The sequence below is a fragment of the Chelonia mydas genome, chromosome 11, assembly GCF_015237465.2.
Source record: "Chelonia mydas isolate rCheMyd1 chromosome 11, rCheMyd1.pri.v2, whole genome shotgun sequence".
In the NCBI taxonomy this organism is placed as follows: Eukaryota; Metazoa; Chordata; order Testudines; family Cheloniidae; genus Chelonia; species Chelonia mydas.
Window position 1 is genome coordinate 62996070 of NC_051251.2, and position 16630 is coordinate 63012699.

Here is a 16630-nt window from a genome sequence, read left to right on the forward strand (position 1 = left end):
TGGTTTGGATGAAAGCTGGAGTCATGGAGGTAAGTATAGCAATCAGTAGGTTTCTGGTATATGGTGGTATTTGTGACCATCGCTTGCTAGCGCTGTAGTGTCCAGGAAGTGGATCTCTTGTGTGGACTGGTCCAGGCTGAGGTTGTTGGTGGGATGGAAATTGTTGAAATCATGGTGAAATTCCTCAAGGGCTTCTTTTCCATGGGTCCAGATGATGAAAATGTCATCAATATAGCGCAAGTAGAGTAGGGGCGTTGCGGGACGAGAGCTGAGGAAGCGTTGTTCTAAGTCAGCCATAAAAATGTTGGCGTACTGTGGGGCCATGCGGGTACCCATAGCAGTGCCGCTGACTTGAAGGTATACGTTGTCCCCAAATGTGAAATAGTTATGGGTGAGGACAAAGTCATGGAGTTCAGCCACCAGGTTTGCTGTGACATTATTGGGGATACTGTTCCTGATGTCTTGTAGTCCATCTTTGTGTGGAAAGTTGGTGTAGAGGGCTTCTACATCCATAGTGGCCAGGATGGTGTTTTCTGGAAGATCACCAATGGATTGTAGTTTCCTCAGGAAGTCAGTGGTGTCTCGAAGATAGCTAGGAGTGCTGATAGCATAGGGCCTGAGGAGAGAGTCTACATAGCCAGACAATCCTGCTGTCAGGGTGCCAATGCCTGAGATGATGGGGCGTTCAGGATTTCCAGGTTTATGGATCTTGGGTAGCAGGTAGAATACCCCTGGTCAGGGTTCTAGGCATGTGTCTGTGTAGATTTGTTTTTTTGTGTTCTGTAGATCAAACTATTTTCTTCTAACAGTCGGAACTGATCAGAGTCTAGTATAAAGTCCTTGTGTAGATATGCTCCCTCTAACCCCTAGGTATTTATGACTTTGCTGAGAATATCTCTAAACTTTACAGAGTTAATTAGTTACTCAGTCATTTCCCTAAAAAGTTATTAAATAGTCTTTCAGACTACATTGTTAAAAATGGCATCAGGTCCCAAAAATGCCTGACACGTTAATTAAATGCATGCTCTCTCTGCAATGCACTGTGGCATTTTTAGTAGAATGACAGCGAATTAATAATCAACTGTGCTAGCCAAAGTAGTGCCATGCTCTGTTTTGAGGGGTATTTGAGGGCTGCCTTTTGCACTTATCTCCTAATTGTCTGTTGCATTGAACAGGCAAATATAGCTAATTGCCTTAGCTGCTATTTGACTGCTAACTTGACTGAATTCCATTTCTAACTCATTGGGCATATGAATAACCATTCTAACCAGCTATTTGATATAGATTTTATTTTCCAGTCAAGATAAGTATATATTGCTGAAAATAGGAGGGTCATACAAGAGACTATAAAAGATGTTCTTAGAGGATCCAAGTCTGCCACAGTTACGATGCCCACAAGTGGTCCCATTGAAATCAATTGAACTACTCTATGTAGTGAAGCAAATAGGGTTTCGGAGTCATAGAGGTGAAATGACTTGCTCAAGGTCACCCAACAGGCCAGTGGCAAAACTGGGAATAGAACCCAGATCTCCTGAGTCCCAGTCCAGTGCGCTATCCACTAGGCCCCAATTCAGGTATATACAATCAGGCTTTGAATGTAATCGATGGTGACAAAGTTTTGATACGAATGTCCATTTAGCTAGCTGGTCATGTTTGTGTGGTTTTATACATACCTACATAAATAAAACAGTTATGCTTTCTACAGCTAGATGGCATAGTTAAACTAGTTCTTGTAAAACAATTGACTAGTACTAGAAAACATTTGATATGTGAAGTTGTTGTTAAAACTATAACTTTTTCTGTACTGATCTAAATGATCGGTTTTTGAAATGCTGTTAACTCATGTGACTAGGAACATAACATCTGCGGTAGCTGAAGGCTATTAGCAATGACAGCCTTAGCTGTATGTCAGAGGTATGCTGTGACACATTGCTTATATTGGCCAGGAAAATGCCATTAACTGTCCTTTAAATGTCAATTGTTGAAGTACCAACGTGGCTTCTCTTGATCCTGACTCGCTCATTACCTAAACTGAGCCTATTAATGTAGACTTTTCCGCTTTATCTTTCAAACACTTCAACAGGCCAGTACTACTGATTGAAAGACTGCTGCTTTTTTATTCTATTGCTTGTTTTTTTTTTAAATATAACTTCAGTGTCCACGTTCTTACAGTTTCACGTCCCATTAACTTCTGTAGTCTGCATTCCCTAGCTATCTAATAGTTCTAGAGTAAGGCCAAAAGGACTCCCAGATCATCAGTTCTGACCTCTGTCTCACAGGCCACCAGCAGCACCCGTACGCCAAACCCAACAACTGAAATTAGACCAAGGTATTACAGCCTTTAGGAGACTAGACTATTACGTGCCCCAGGCAGAGACTAGGAGGGACTGCGATACACCAATACCAAAGGCCCCTGAAATGGCAGGGAATTGATTTCAATGAGAGAATCCTGGTAAATGACCTGCACCCATGCTGCAGAGGAGTCACTGCCAATCTGACATGATCAAAAAATCCTCCCCAGCCCCATATATGACAATCAGTTAGAGCCTGAGCACGTGAGCAAGAACCAGCCAGCCAAGCACCTGAGAGGAAGCTCGGTACCACCTCCGAGCACTGGCCCACCTTATCCAGTTTACGATCTCCAGCTGTGGTATCGCTGCTGTTTCAGAAGGAGACCAAGAAACCCCAGACTGCACTGGGGTTGGGGAAGGGAGAGAATTCCTTCATGACCTCTGCAGGTGACCTGGAACATGAGATTTTGAGGATATCGAACATGAACCAGATGGGACCCCTCTGCCCCACACTGTCAGCAGGAGCCCTACGAGTCCCACTTATAAAGTGGTCTAGCTCTCTTAAAACTATGCTTGTTTGCCCCCCACAACGTCTATTGGGAGGCTGTTCCAAACCCTCACTTCTCTGATGGTTGGAAACCTTCTGATTTCCAGCCTGAATTTGTTCACTGTCAGTTTGATTAACATGTCACTATCTGTCCTATAATTCATAGCTTATTCCTGAAAAAGCTTAATGCACTAAAAGATTGTAATGCCTAAAAGAGGACAGTTGCACAAGTTGCACAATTCTTCCCCTCCTATAAAACAAACCAAAACCCTACCAGGAACCTGTTTTAAAATCACTTTTTAAACTAGCCTAAGTTGGGTATTGGTCCCATAAAGAACTCTCATTTCAAAATGCATTACTGTGAGGTGGTTGGGGAAGAGAAGATAAAATAAAATATACTCTGGGTCACTCTGAGGCATCCCAAAGCTGTGGGATGTTGAAGAGGATATATTATATAGTGACAAAAAGCAAATGTATCACCATTTTGTGAAACTGTTGAATGTGTTATTCACTGGAGTGTGGGACTTGACCCAGTGTTTGGAAACAGTTGGGTCCAAGGTTGATTTTTTTTTTTCCCTCCCCCCGGCCCCCATCCTTATGGGGAGAAAAAAAACCACTTGTCTCAAGTAGTCCTCCCGATGTGAAGCTGTTCAATATGAACTATTTTGCCTGTTAACATCTTTTATAATATAGAGATTCCATGTAATCTCTTTCAGCATAATATCATTGTAATGTTCCCTGTATTGCAGCCATCTTAAAGTGTCATTCCCCCACCTCTCCCAAATTAAGTGCTGCTTTGGAGAGCTAGTGTATGCTAGCACATTGCTTAAAGATTCTTGAAGCATGTTGTAAGGTCACAGCCTGTTCTGATAAAGTTTTGTTTATGAGGGGTTTGCAGACTATAAGTATTGTTTCTCTTTCTCTCTCCAGATCGGCCAGCATTACTAACCTGTCACTGGATCGGTCTGGTTCACCCATGGTGCCTGCATACGAGACATCCGTCAGTCCCCAGGCTAATCGCACATATTTGAAAGCAGATGCCAATGAGGATGAACGAAAAATTCTTCTGGTACAAATTAGATTTTTGTTGTCTTCCATTGTGATAGCAATGTGTTATGTGTGTCTGTCTTTCTAATGCTTTCTTTGTGGTACATGTTGTGGCTCGTGTGTGTGGTTTTTTAAAATGATCCTTGAGTTTTTTTCCTTATGGGTTAGCAAGTTCTAACTGTAAATAGTTGTTTTAATGTAAAATAGTTATCTAGTCATTTGAATGAGTTAGAGACCACAGCTAATGTTAGAAGTTTTGAAATTTGACCTTCTCCCTATCTGCTTTGCTTGCAGAGTTAATGTAACTTTTCTCATAGGAAGTAGCACTAATGCATTTGTTCCAGGAAAAGCAATCAAAACCAGTAGCACAGCACTCCGGAGTAATCCTGTTATAAAACATTCTGTTCTGTGTGTTGTGAGAAATACTATATAAAACTAAAAAAAACCCCCAAAATCCCAAACCCTTGTTTACATACTTAACGTTTATAAAATCAATTAAAATGGAGGGAGGGGGGAGATGTTTCATTTAAAACTGTCCAAACTGCATAGCTAGTGTTGAATCTTTCTGGATGTCTGTTACCATTCAAAACCAATAAGGTCAAATCTTGTACTAGCACTGTCTCCCTGTGGATTGCATATGTAAGGGCAGAATTTGATGTTTGGTGGTGGCTCACCTTTTTATTGTAGAGCTTTCACATTGAAGCAAGCTTTATAATGAGACAATTTCTTCCTTTCAAGGAGAATGCTGTAGCAGATATGCTCTGCAGAAGGGATCTAGGAGTGTCAGGGAGAGTAGGGGGACAGTTTAGGATCTTATTCAGTCTGGGGGACAAAGACACTAACAGCTTAAACGTCCCAAATACAGCTTGGGACAAAATAGTCAAAGCTGTTGTGTCTTCACTTAACTTTAGATCTGATTTTTAGAATTGTTGCTTTTATGCAATAATTTAGGATGTCATAATTGCTTCTTGTAATACAGGAACTGTACTGAGTCCCTGTCAGGTCACGATACTCTTAAGTGGTGCATTGAATTGACTATACTGTGATAAAAAGTTAATGGCCTTTGCTTGCAAAGGGGGAGTTTGACAAGGTGCAGGAGCACTGGAATTCTGAATGAAATCCATGCACGCTTCCATAATCTGCAAGCTAAAATCCTAGAGTTTAAAGTGTTGTGTTGTTCTGCCACTTGATTTCAGTCTAAAACACAAAGCAATATTAAGATGACTGAATTCTACTGAATCAAATTTTATATACTCCTGCCATGGCAGGAGTGATGTGCTTTGTAGCTGACCACCCAAAAACATGCAGTGCACTGGACAGGCTAGCATGGGATGCATAGAACTGGAGTCAACCAATCAGTGGGACCAGGTTCCTGTAAGATGAAGCCAAGGGGGATAGAAATTTCTGGGGCAGATATAGTAAACCTGTGCATACAAAACTGGGTTAAAATCATAGAATTTTTTTTGGGGGGGGCGGGGGGGAGATAGGGAGGATCCTAAGGAAACCAAACTTTCCTGGCAAACTTCAAAAGGGTTAGACGAGAGGAATGCTGATCAGATTTGATAAATCACTCAATTACTTGAATTTTTAAAGGGGTGAGGAACTGGGTTTGCTTATGGTGTATGAAGAGGCATGTAGTAGAGTCCTGGCTGCTTTTTTTGTGTGTGTGTGTGTATTTATATATAATCAGGAATGTTGAATCTAGTCTTGCTCTGGGAGATATTAGTATGTCTTGTGAGCTTTTTTAGCCCTTTGTTTGAAGGTGTGTGTGTTTGTTAAACACACAATCCTAAAAACTGTCCTAAACAGCGATTAACAATAAAAATAAAAACGCTTGACGTCTAAATGAAAATCACTTCCTCTCTCAATCGGTTTACTTGATAACTAATGTCATAATTCTACTGGTTCTGTGTGTTTACATAGTCTTCCGGGGGACGGGGACCCTACACTTCTTTAGGCTAACTTTATGCATCATGTAGTAGCAACTAAAGAAACAATCCCAATTCTTTCCTCTCGTCCTCTTTGGGCTGTTTCAACACCTGCAGATCTTTTCCTGTGGTGCATGTCCTTTCAAATGACTGGAACATCCATCCACAAGGATAAGAGCACTGTCTGGGTGTGCTGGTGGGGAAGAGTTGTTCTGGCCTGCAGAGACATAGCCATGACCAATGTAAATGTTAGGTAGGCTACAGCCATACTAGTGTCAGGCGGTTTTATGACAACATGATTCAAAGTTGTAGTGTAACTAACCAACACATCAGACCCTGTAATTCAGAGCTGTCTAGCACCAGAAATCTGTGGAGAGAACCTGAATCGTGGGGTGTGTGGAAATCCTGTTCATGGATGTCCTGGGCCCTTGGTTATGTTAATGGAAAGTGAGGTCCTAGAGGTGTCTTACCATGCAGAAAACTAGCTTTGATTGCCCAGCCGTGGCTGCTCTTATGGAGGAAGTACAGGTAAAGGAGTGTTTGCATCAAAATGGATGGAGGCCTGAACCTTAAGGATTCAGAAGGGGGTACAGAAGATTGGAAGTAGGGATTAGGTAGTGTGATTTGGCCTCTCAATTGGCAATAAGTGGAGATGGTGGAGAGGCATTCGTCCATAGAAATGGGATGGTAGAAGTTACTTGAACAAAATGGCAACATAGAAAGCATCATTCTCAAAGGGATCTCCTTAACTAGTTGACCAAAGAGAGCTCGGAAAGAGGCTTGAGTGCAGCATTCAGGTCAACAGCACAGAATGTTCAGAAGAGCATTTATTGCTTTACCTGAAGAAAGATTCAGTGTTCCTTGGTCTTCTACATAGCCCCCAGTTCCAGGGGGCTGGAAGAGGGAGTTCAGCATGGTAGCTTTACTGTTAGGAAAGTACTTGCCTGACTTACACAGTGAGCTTTTGCATTGTTTGACTGTATGTATAAAATATTACTGCAAAAATTCTTCCCTTCTTTCTGAATTGATCTTTGCTGCCTCATTCTCAGTGTGTAGGATCACTTGCTGTAAAAGAAAGGACTTAAATAGCAGCTGATGTACACTGCTTATTTAGAAGCAAATACATAACGGCTTCGACTTTACTCTTATTATTGGAAGGCTGTTGCTCAGGAGCCAATTTGAAGGCTTGTGCTGATGTAGCTGTATCTAACTGCAAGGTCAGTCTTTCTAAAACCCTCCGTAACTGTCTCTCTCTCACACAGGACTCTGTCCAGTTAAAGGATTTGTGGAAGAAAATTTGCCATCACAATAGTGGGATGGAGTTTCAGGACCACCGCTATTGGCTGCGGACCCATCCCAACTGCATTGTGGGAAAGGAACTAGTCAACTGGCTCATCAGAAATGGACACATTACCACAAGGTATTCCTGATATTTAAAAATGCTTAAATTAAACCCATCTGCCATTGCACTCATCGTCGGTGTTGGTTGGCATGTGTGTAAATTTTTTTCCCCCCCAGTGGTATATTCCCCCTTTAAAGTGAGTGTGCATGTGTATCAGTGGATGGAGAGAGGAAATGAGACTCTGATCTCCTCCTCCTCCTCCTCCTCCCCCCTTCCTCTGAACAAGGGAAAGAATGTCTTTAGCTCATTTGCTAATTCTGACAGCACATAACTTAATGAAGGGGCAAGTCGAGTCAGAAGCTAGGGCAGACGACTAGCCCAAGGGAATGGAGTTTCCCAGTGGGAAGGGAAAGGTAGCTGGGGGGCCGGGAGGGAGCAGAATGGGAGTAGCAGACTGAAATGGGCAGAGGGGACAGTGAGAGAATAGTAATCACTAAAACTGGCATGAGACTGCTGTTAAGAATGTCTCTGTTTTTGGAACACTGTGCTCTGTTTCATAATTGCTGATCAGCTCGTTCTTAAAGGTTTCCTAATGTTGGTTGAACTAAGCCATGCCTTTTGGGTAGATGCTCTAGTGATAGTCTCCACTTTTAAATAATGTAACCTCCATCAACAAAAGATCAGATCAACTGTGCTGCGTGGATATTGCAGTTGTGTTTCTTAGCTGCACGAGTACAACCTTGCTGCTATAGCTGGCTGGCCTGGGGGTGGGTTTCAGGACCCCTCTAACTATTTGTAGGCTTTGGATGGCCCCAAGATCTAGGGATAATTGGGTCTTCAATGTAACAGCTTACCATCCCGTATAGCACTGTATGTTTGCCTTGCAGTGCTGAGGGCTTGTAAAGGATTATCCCTGTCTTGCTGAGTTAAGAAGGGCAGGAATCGAGATGATTCAAGCCCGCACAGCATGGGCCTAAGTCTTCAGCGGTGCTGAGTACCTACAGCAAGGAGTTGGGTGGGGGAGGGTGTTCAGCAGTTCCAAAAATCAACAGCCAAACATATAGGTGGGAAACACTTGCATTCCTGGCTGTAGTCATGTTTTCAATTCACTGTCTCACCAAATTGTCTCTAAATAAGTACCTTTTCTCTAACAAATAATGCAAAATAAAGGAGAGCTAAATTATGCTTTTTTTGGGTAAAAGTTTGTACTGTAAACCATACACACTTATAACCAGACTCTTAATACTCGCCTGTCTCTTATTCTGCCCTTAGAGCTCAAGCCATTGCAATAGGACAAGCACTGGTAGATGGACGCTGGCTGGATTGTGTCAGTCACCATGATCAAATCTTTAGAGATGAATATGCTCTGTACAGACCACTGCAGGTACAGAAACCTTTTCTAGCTGCCATTGGAATGCCGATTCAGTTGTGGCTGGCGAACTGTTGTCACTTTCCTTCCTCTGTATGCTCTGCTAGCTCCTAGGGTTCAAGAGAACTAGGCCTAGCTTGCCTCATGTTCTCTGTACTCTTGGTGCTGTCCCTGTGCCAGCTGCTTCTGTCTTGTGTTATGAGTGTGTGGAAATACTCATAATCTCATTAAACCAATGTAAACTAATTGAGTTAAGGTCATAGAGGAAACTAGGTCAGGCAAGGAAGCTGTGATGCTTCCTCTGTGAGGATAAAGGGTGGCCACACGTATGTTAAGTTAAAAAGGAGGAGGGGTTCTAAAATCTCTGATTGCATCAACAAAAGTCTAAAGTCACAATGGTAAGCACATTCCAGTGTGGCTTCTGAATAGCATAGCCGGTATTCAGAACCGCTGTCACACTCTAGGAGTAGATGTCACTTGTGATACAGCATGTAGCTTTTCCAGAAAGGGCCATTGTCTCTTTGAACAATGATATCTTTGACAAGTTCTTCATAAAGACTTAAAAAATACACCATCGTTCCAACTCTTAGACAATATTTTGGGAAATTAATTGCTTAATTCCTGATCAAAAGAAGTTGATGGGTTTAGGAAGAGATTGAATTCCCTAATTTACTTATTGTTGCCAGTAAAGTATCTGAAGACTTTGCGTAAAGGGTTTCTCCACCCTGGTATATAAATGGTCTCTCTTTATTCTGAGCCTGAGTTGCAGTGTGGAGAAAGAAAGTCAGGGCCCCAGTAAAGGAGAAGTGACTGAAGATGCTGTCTGGGCTCTGGCATTGTCCTGCTTGAGATATGCTGAGGTGTAAGATCTGCCAAAACCATTAGTTTTTGTCTTGATTCATGCAATGACTTCTACCAGTCAAGAAACAACAGAAAGTTTTAGTTATAGTTGGTCGTATATAGTCTGCAATTCATGATTAACTTGTGGTTTACCGGTCATGCTCTTGTATGATCTCTGATCCTGTAGTGTGTAAAGTCAGCAGGAAGTTGCATCTGACTCTCCTCTTGTCTATTTCTGTATAAATTGGGAGTAACTCAACTGAATTCAGTGGAGTTAAATTGGTATCAGTGAATTTGTTTTTGCAGCAATTGCATTAGTTTCAAAGGAGGAAATTCTAACTAGAACTGCAGTTCCTTTGGTGACTGGAAATTTCTGTCTTTCGGGGGGTGGGGGGGGGGTAGATTGAAGTTGCTGTCTGCTCTCTGGGATTCCCTGCCATCAGATCCCAAGGCCTTGCTTCACAATAGTTACTCTCTTGATTTAGAGGGCCAAACCTGGCTTTCAACTGAATCAGTTAGCCCCACTTGATTTGGCCAGTCACAGAATTGTTCAAGGGGCTAAAAGTGCGTGTCCTTCTCCCAGATCAGCATGGTCAGTTTATGGGGGTAAAGTATAGAGTTTGCCAAACTCCTTTGCTCTAGTCCTAGCGCTCAAATCTGTGCAGGCTCTTAACATGTTGTGGGGGTGAATAGAAAACTTGCAAGTCTTTCATTTGCCTCAATCATAGAATATCAGGGTTGGAAGGGACCTCAGGAGGTCATCTAGTCCAACCCCGTGCTCAAAGCAGAACCAATCCTCAATATTTGCCCCAGGTCTCTAAATGGCCCCCTCAAGGATTGAACTCGCAACCCTGGGTTTAGTAGGCCAATGCTCAATCAACTGAGCTATCCCTCCCCAACATGATTGACTTGTGAGAGTGGGGTGAGGTGCCTGGGGGAAGAAGCAAAGACTGATGTGGGCAGAATAAAGAGGTACTCGCTTCCTGTCCTAAACAGTTGCTGCCCCCCCTCAAGTGGTGGGTGGTTCGGTGATAAGTTTATCCCACTGTGTGCATACATTTACTTTTGTGAAGTGCTTCAGGCTGCAAGACACAATATAAATGTAAGCTGTTGCTGTTTTGATCAGTGCATAGTGGTGCCTTTCTAAAGCAGCTTAACATCCCAGAAGGGCTGAAGAATTAAATTTACTTTCTCTTTTCCTGATCTCCCAGAGCACAGAGTTCTCGGAAACCCCCTCTCCAGACAGTGATTCGGTGAACTCCGTAGAGGGGCACTCCGAGCCATCCTGGTTCAAAGACATCAAGTTTGATGACAGTGACACAGAACAGATTGCTGACGAAGGGGAGGATAACTTGGCCAGTGAGTTTCAACTGACTCTCTTCCATTTTCGCATGACAAATTAGCATAACTCTCTCTCTTTTTGTGTGTGTAATGGAAGTGAAAGTCCTACTTTGCTGGTAGTAGCTGTAAGGTTCCAAGTAAACTAAAACCTCACTAGTTCTCCTCTTTCTTGTGGTGGATACAGTATTTTCTAATCAGTTTGTAAAACTTGATGTTTCCAAATTAGTATAAACTCTCTGGATTACAGTAGCAGACAGACAGACTAGTTCGGGGTGTCAAGACAGACCCTGTCCTAATGTTCACTTGGGTTTTAAAATAAATCTATAGAACTTCCTTCCAATACTTAATCTTATCTTGAAGTGTACAGATTTAAGACTGAAAATACTGTATCCCTTTTAGTATTGCACACTGGGCTTTATGTATTAAAGACAATTTTTCTCCTCTCCAATACCCTCATGATACCCATTTGAACCCCTTTCCTCCCTGTATCTTCCCCCTTACCCAACATTAAAAGACTCCGCCAGCCCTAGCAAGCGCACATCAGTCAGCAGCTTCCAGTCCGCAATGGACAGTGACTCAGCCGCTTCCATCAACCTGAACGTGGAGCTGGACAACGTGAACTTCCATATCAAGAAGCACTCCAAGTACCCACATGTGCCCCCTCACCCTGCCGACCAAAAAGGTACGAGGTAGTCACCAGCTGGAGTTGCACATGATGGAGAGCGGTGCCCTGACACTGATGAGTTTACCCACTACTACCTGTAGTTGTCTTGTTGATGGGTGTATATATGAGATCTTTTTAGTTAGCCCACCTGCATACGTCCTCTTGACACGATTACCTTTGTAGGGGTGCTCAGAATAAACCAACTATGCCACCTTCTCTGAAGAGCGTGCAACTTCTTGTGTGGCTTTTCTCTTTGCAGTTGGAGGATACCATGCTACCTCCTCTCTCTCCTTTCACAGCATGGCAGTTCCAGACATATTGTCTTGTTCAGCTAACTGGGACATCATCATAAGTGTGTGTGTTCCAAGAAGATTCCCATCTGGCCAATTTAAGGTGTGATTATTTACAAAAAAAAATTCAGACTGCCACTTTTTTTAATCACCATTAGTGATGGAGAAAACTTAATGCCTCCATCTCTTTTCATCAGTTTACCACTGTTGGTCCAATTATCCTTTTATAAAATGCATTGATTAACAAATCTAATAGTCAAACCGCTGAGTAACTCTTAAATCTCTTCTATAAATGAATGCTAAATTGGAATGTGAAAAGGCATGTGAAATCTATTTGAAAATATCACCTATTCTCCCATTCTGTTATAATATACTGTGAACCAGACTATGGCTGACTGAAACAAAGTCTGGCCCATTGTTTTTGTTTGCAAATAATTGTGGTGGCTCCTTTAAATGCTGGGGTGGCTCTTTATTTCTGTTCTCCTTTCCCTTACCTGCAGCTTCAACAGCTGTGCAGATTCCTGTCCTTGATTTCTTCAAATGGGCATTTAAAAGTCTTTGATTATGGAGTCTGTCCACAGTTCTTGTAAGGTTCACTAGCAGAGTAGAGGATCTTTAATTGCGATGCTCCTAATGAGTGCATCCCTCAGCTGTCGATGTAAATACAATGGAAAAGTTTCTGTTGGGGTGAATTAGGACAGAAAAGCTTTTTTTTTTTCACTTGTTCACAGATGGTTTGCTCTGAAAAATTTTGGGTTGGACAGAGAATACTTGAAGCTTCAGCCTAAAATGAGTTTGATGCAGCAACTGTTAGCAACCAAAAAATGAAAAAGCCCCTTTGGCAGTGGGCTAACCTTAAATTCAAGTATCTACAGCAGGCACTGCTGGTACCTGCTAAAGTCCGTCCAGAAGGAAAGGAAAATAGGTGCATTGTAAAAATGAAAGTGCTGAAGGTACTTTCAAAAGCGGAGTGCCTTTATATTCGATAATAGCCTAGTTTTGTCTGATGTTATGACCCCACCTTCTTCCCCTCAAAAGATTATCAGCAGCATCCATTGACTTCACTGACCATTATGGGCACAGCTTACTATGTGGGTTCCTAATTTAAGGCATTTAAGCTTGAAAATCTTGTCCACTGTACCTTATTCAATATATAAAACTAGATATTTGAGAGCAAGCACACACAACTGGAATCAAAGATAAGCCATCTAATTCACAGTGTACAGTAGCTGGGGCAGTCAGGAATAAACCTAAAAGGAAAGTGTGTTCCCACTACAGAGCTCTGAGATCTTGGAAATTGCTGATGCAGATGTTTCTAATCTTTTCTTTCCTTGTTCTCCTTCTTTTCAGAAGGGTGTGGGCTTCAATTCTCTAGAAGCTGTATGTTTATGTTCCTGTCACATTGATGAATATCATATTTGTCATTATCTACCCATTATAAACTGATAGGAAAATGTGATCCTAAGTGGCCTGTGGGATTTTTGTATTTATTTATTTATTTTTTGCATAGGCCTAAATTTTTGTGTTAACTCCTAGACTTTAAGGTCAGAAGGGACCTTCATGTCATCTAGTCTGACCTCTTGCACATTGTAGGTCACAGAACCTCACAGACCCGCTCCTATAATAGCCAGAGGTTATGGGCTGAGTTACTGAAGTCCTCAAATCATTGTTTAAAGACTTTAAGTTACGGAGAATCCACATTTACACTAATTTAAACCTGCAAGGGACCCATGCCCCATGCTGCAGAGGAAGACAAAACAAAAAATGTCAGGGTCTCTGCCAATCTGAGAGAACTTTATTATGGAAGTAGATTCTGCTGTGTTGTAGCCTCAGAATGTTACTCTTCAATAGAGTTGTGAAGTTTGACCAAAGAATATAAGCCAGGCATGTTGTTCTTGGGCTCCCCCACACATTCAGGATTACAGAATTATTAAAAAGAAAAGGAGTACTTGTGGCACCTTAGAGACTATGCTCAAATAAATTTGTTGTGGCATCTTAATTTGAGCATAGTCTCTAAGGTGCCACAAGTCCTCCTTTTCTTTTTGCAAATAGAGACTAACACGGCTGCTACTCTGAAACCTAGAATTATTAAAGACATCACTTGCCAAATTCAGCTGTTTATCTGCTTTCCAAGGACAGAAATAAGTGGGTTGATAGAAATCTGCAATGGGTTGTGGGCAGAGTTAGCGTTACCGCTGGAATGAAATCTGTAGAGGGAATCTAAACTGGGAGGAGCTGGGACACTTGCGGAATTAGAAAAGGTGGAAACAACAAAATGAGACTCAAAGTGGAAGTTAATATACCTGGTGAGAGAGGGGGAATAATTCAAAAGATCCTTTTATTAAGAGGGAGAAACCTGGAATTCAGTAAATCTGAACTAAACTTGCCATTGTAAGTCTGTATGGCTATGCAAGTCTGTATGGCTATGGCTGAGTCTCATTTATACCTGAGGGTCCCCTCCCAAGTGCAAGGAAGTGGGCTGCAGTTTGTCTTAAAGGATGGTAAGCCTGGTTACAGGCACTACAAAAGAAATCAGTGTAGTTTTGGGCTGTTAAGGCAAGCATTACAAGATGAAGGGGAATTTAATGGAGCTCCTCTGTGTCTGGAACTCGTGTAACCAAATCTGGAATTTTCCATTAATTTCTGGCATAAGTAAATTTATATCCAGGCAATTTTATAGCAATGTAAACGTGAGAGTAATGTCGCGAAGATGATGGAATTGTCATGAGGTTGATCAGAATCTGGGTCTCTTTGTACAGCATTGTTTAACTAGGGGTAGATATTCTACAACATTCGAAGCCAGTAATTGTGTGACTCTACATATTTATAGTTCCTGTCCTGTAGAGTGAGAACTTCTAAGGGAGGCTGTGGGATAAAGTGGAAAGGGAAACGCTTAGATGTTTTAGACAAGAAACCCTTCCTGACATTCTACGTGAGACTGTGAAAATCTCAAAAGGGACTAGAGAACGGAGTGTTGGCCCTATTGTTCCAGGCTTCTAAAACTAGGCTGGTCAAGACATGGGGAAACTGTACTGTATTTTCAGGGAAATTAAATGGATGATCTCCTAAAACATGAATGATGGCAAAAGGAAATTGCTAAAACAGCAGAGGTCAGATGCATGCACTATCACTTGTAAGTAAATCTTGCTTGGTGGCTGTTCTGCCAAAATAATCTTCCTAAGAAATTAATGAACTAATTTGGATTAATTTTCCAAAGTATCCCCACCTAGGTGAACCTTTAGCAGCTAATTGATGCTGGATGCAGTCTATTGTGACATTGCCCTATGAAAATGACGGGAATTAGTCTCTGGCTTTGTTTTAGTCAGGATCTTCTGTTATCTTACATGGTAGTGAGTTTATTCCTTACCGTGAAGGAACTTGCAGAACTGGTGGTGACACACCCTCCTACAGCAGGAAGTAATTTGATGGTTTTGTCACACAATCTATAAGTCACGGTCATGGGGAAAGGGGAGGTAAAGTAGGGACAAAGCATCTGTTCTAAGAAGTATGTAATCAATTCTGCAGTATAAAGTTACTTATGACTGGTGGAAATTGCAGGGTGCATACAGGGGACAGCTGTAGAGCAATAGTCTATAATGTACTAGAAACTTTTTGGTATTCTAATGCTGCTTTTTGATTGTTACTGAGCCCGGTATAGGGACTTGTCTATGTAAGGACATTAAAGACTCAATAATATCAGACACTTCCAGGAAACTAAATTCCAATACAATAACCTTGGAGTCAAATTTCATTCACTTCTTGGGTGTGCAGCCCAAATGCTGCCGCAGGTTGTTAATTTATAAGCCAGAAAGTGAAACTGATAAAAAAAAAAAAAAAAAAAATGAACTTGATCATCATGTTCTCTTCTTGTGTTTCATTCAGTGAAAACCCGCTCAGTGGTTAAAAGTGAATTAGTGTTAAAACAGCTAAACTTTTTTCATTGTTTAAACTGGTTTTTTTTGAGACTTCACCTTGTAGATGCTATGTCAATTTTTGACAATTCTATCTTCAGAGTCTCTTCAATACAGAGCAGTTTTCACCTTTGTGGAGTTAGACATAAAGGGGATAAAATTGCAGTGGAACAGGGGAAAGGAGGGTTGGCAGTCCATAATAAGGTGTCTTGTGGCTTTTTTTCTGTTTTTAACCAAAGCTTTCGTAGAAGTATTCACTCAGTCTAATGTCCCAAGCTGTCTTGGTCCGTGTATGGTGAGTGAGGGCAAGCCCAGGCTTGCCTATTTGGGGGCATGTCACCACCAAGGGAAAATGGCATATATTCATTTTGCTAATGCAGGATGATTTTAAGACATTTTAAATTGCTATTAGTGATCTATAGTGATTACCGTAGCAATGAAGAAAAGCTTTGTCTCTCCTCCTGATGGTCATGGCTATTGTGATTGGTTTTAACTCTTTCCACCCCTTTTCGACAGTGCGAATTATTGAAGTTGTTGAATAGTTTCCTGTATATCCTATTTCTACCCATGAAGCCCTATTTAAAAGCTATATAGAATCTATGGAATAAATTGCATTGTTTTATAGCCTGCATCTGTGAACAGACTAATTTTATCTATTTCAAACTTCCAAGGTACTTTTAGATCTCAGCTCTGGTCTATAAATAAGCTTGGTAGAGTTTGATTTTTATTTTTTATAACTTTGACAGATGCTTATTTTTAATTTATTTCAGGTGTGGGACATTCAGACAATTATTTAATGACAGACCTTGAGATTCAGGAAGTTAAAACTTTATAAACTATTAAAACACAAATTGTCAAAATATACAATGTAAATATCTTTAAAGAGAATCATACTTGCTTTTACTATTCGTTTGCTAGTCCATTTGTAACTAGCCTGATTCAAAAGTTTAGATCACTACATTTTGAGTCTTAAGTTCTCGAGTGGCATTTTGATTACTTTGCTATCTGTAAATTTTAATGATTGTAATGGAAAATTTTTTGTGTGTGGTGAAATTGACAT

General features: G+C 41.3%; 1 protein-coding gene across 6 annotated transcripts in view; it reads left to right on the forward strand.

Moving 5' to 3' along the window:
- The window catches only part of PIKFYVE (phosphoinositide kinase, FYVE-type zinc finger containing), a 99225-nt gene that overhangs the window by 21733 nt on the left and 60862 nt on the right, over positions 1-16630 (forward strand). For 3 of the 6 annotated variants that reach the window (XM_037912177.2, XM_037912178.2, XM_037912181.2), the window contains 5 exons: positions 3769-3907; positions 7076-7233; positions 8428-8539; positions 10576-10723; positions 11220-11387. In XM_037912177.2, the coding sequence (XP_037768105.1) occupies positions 3769-3907; positions 7076-7233; positions 8428-8539; positions 10576-10723; positions 11220-11387 (725 nt within the window). The remainder of the gene's footprint in view (positions 1-3768; positions 3908-7075; positions 7234-8427; positions 8540-10575; positions 10724-11219; positions 11388-16630) is intronic. The other 3 variants (XM_037912180.2, XM_043525071.1, XM_043525072.1) reach the window with 1 other exon arrangement.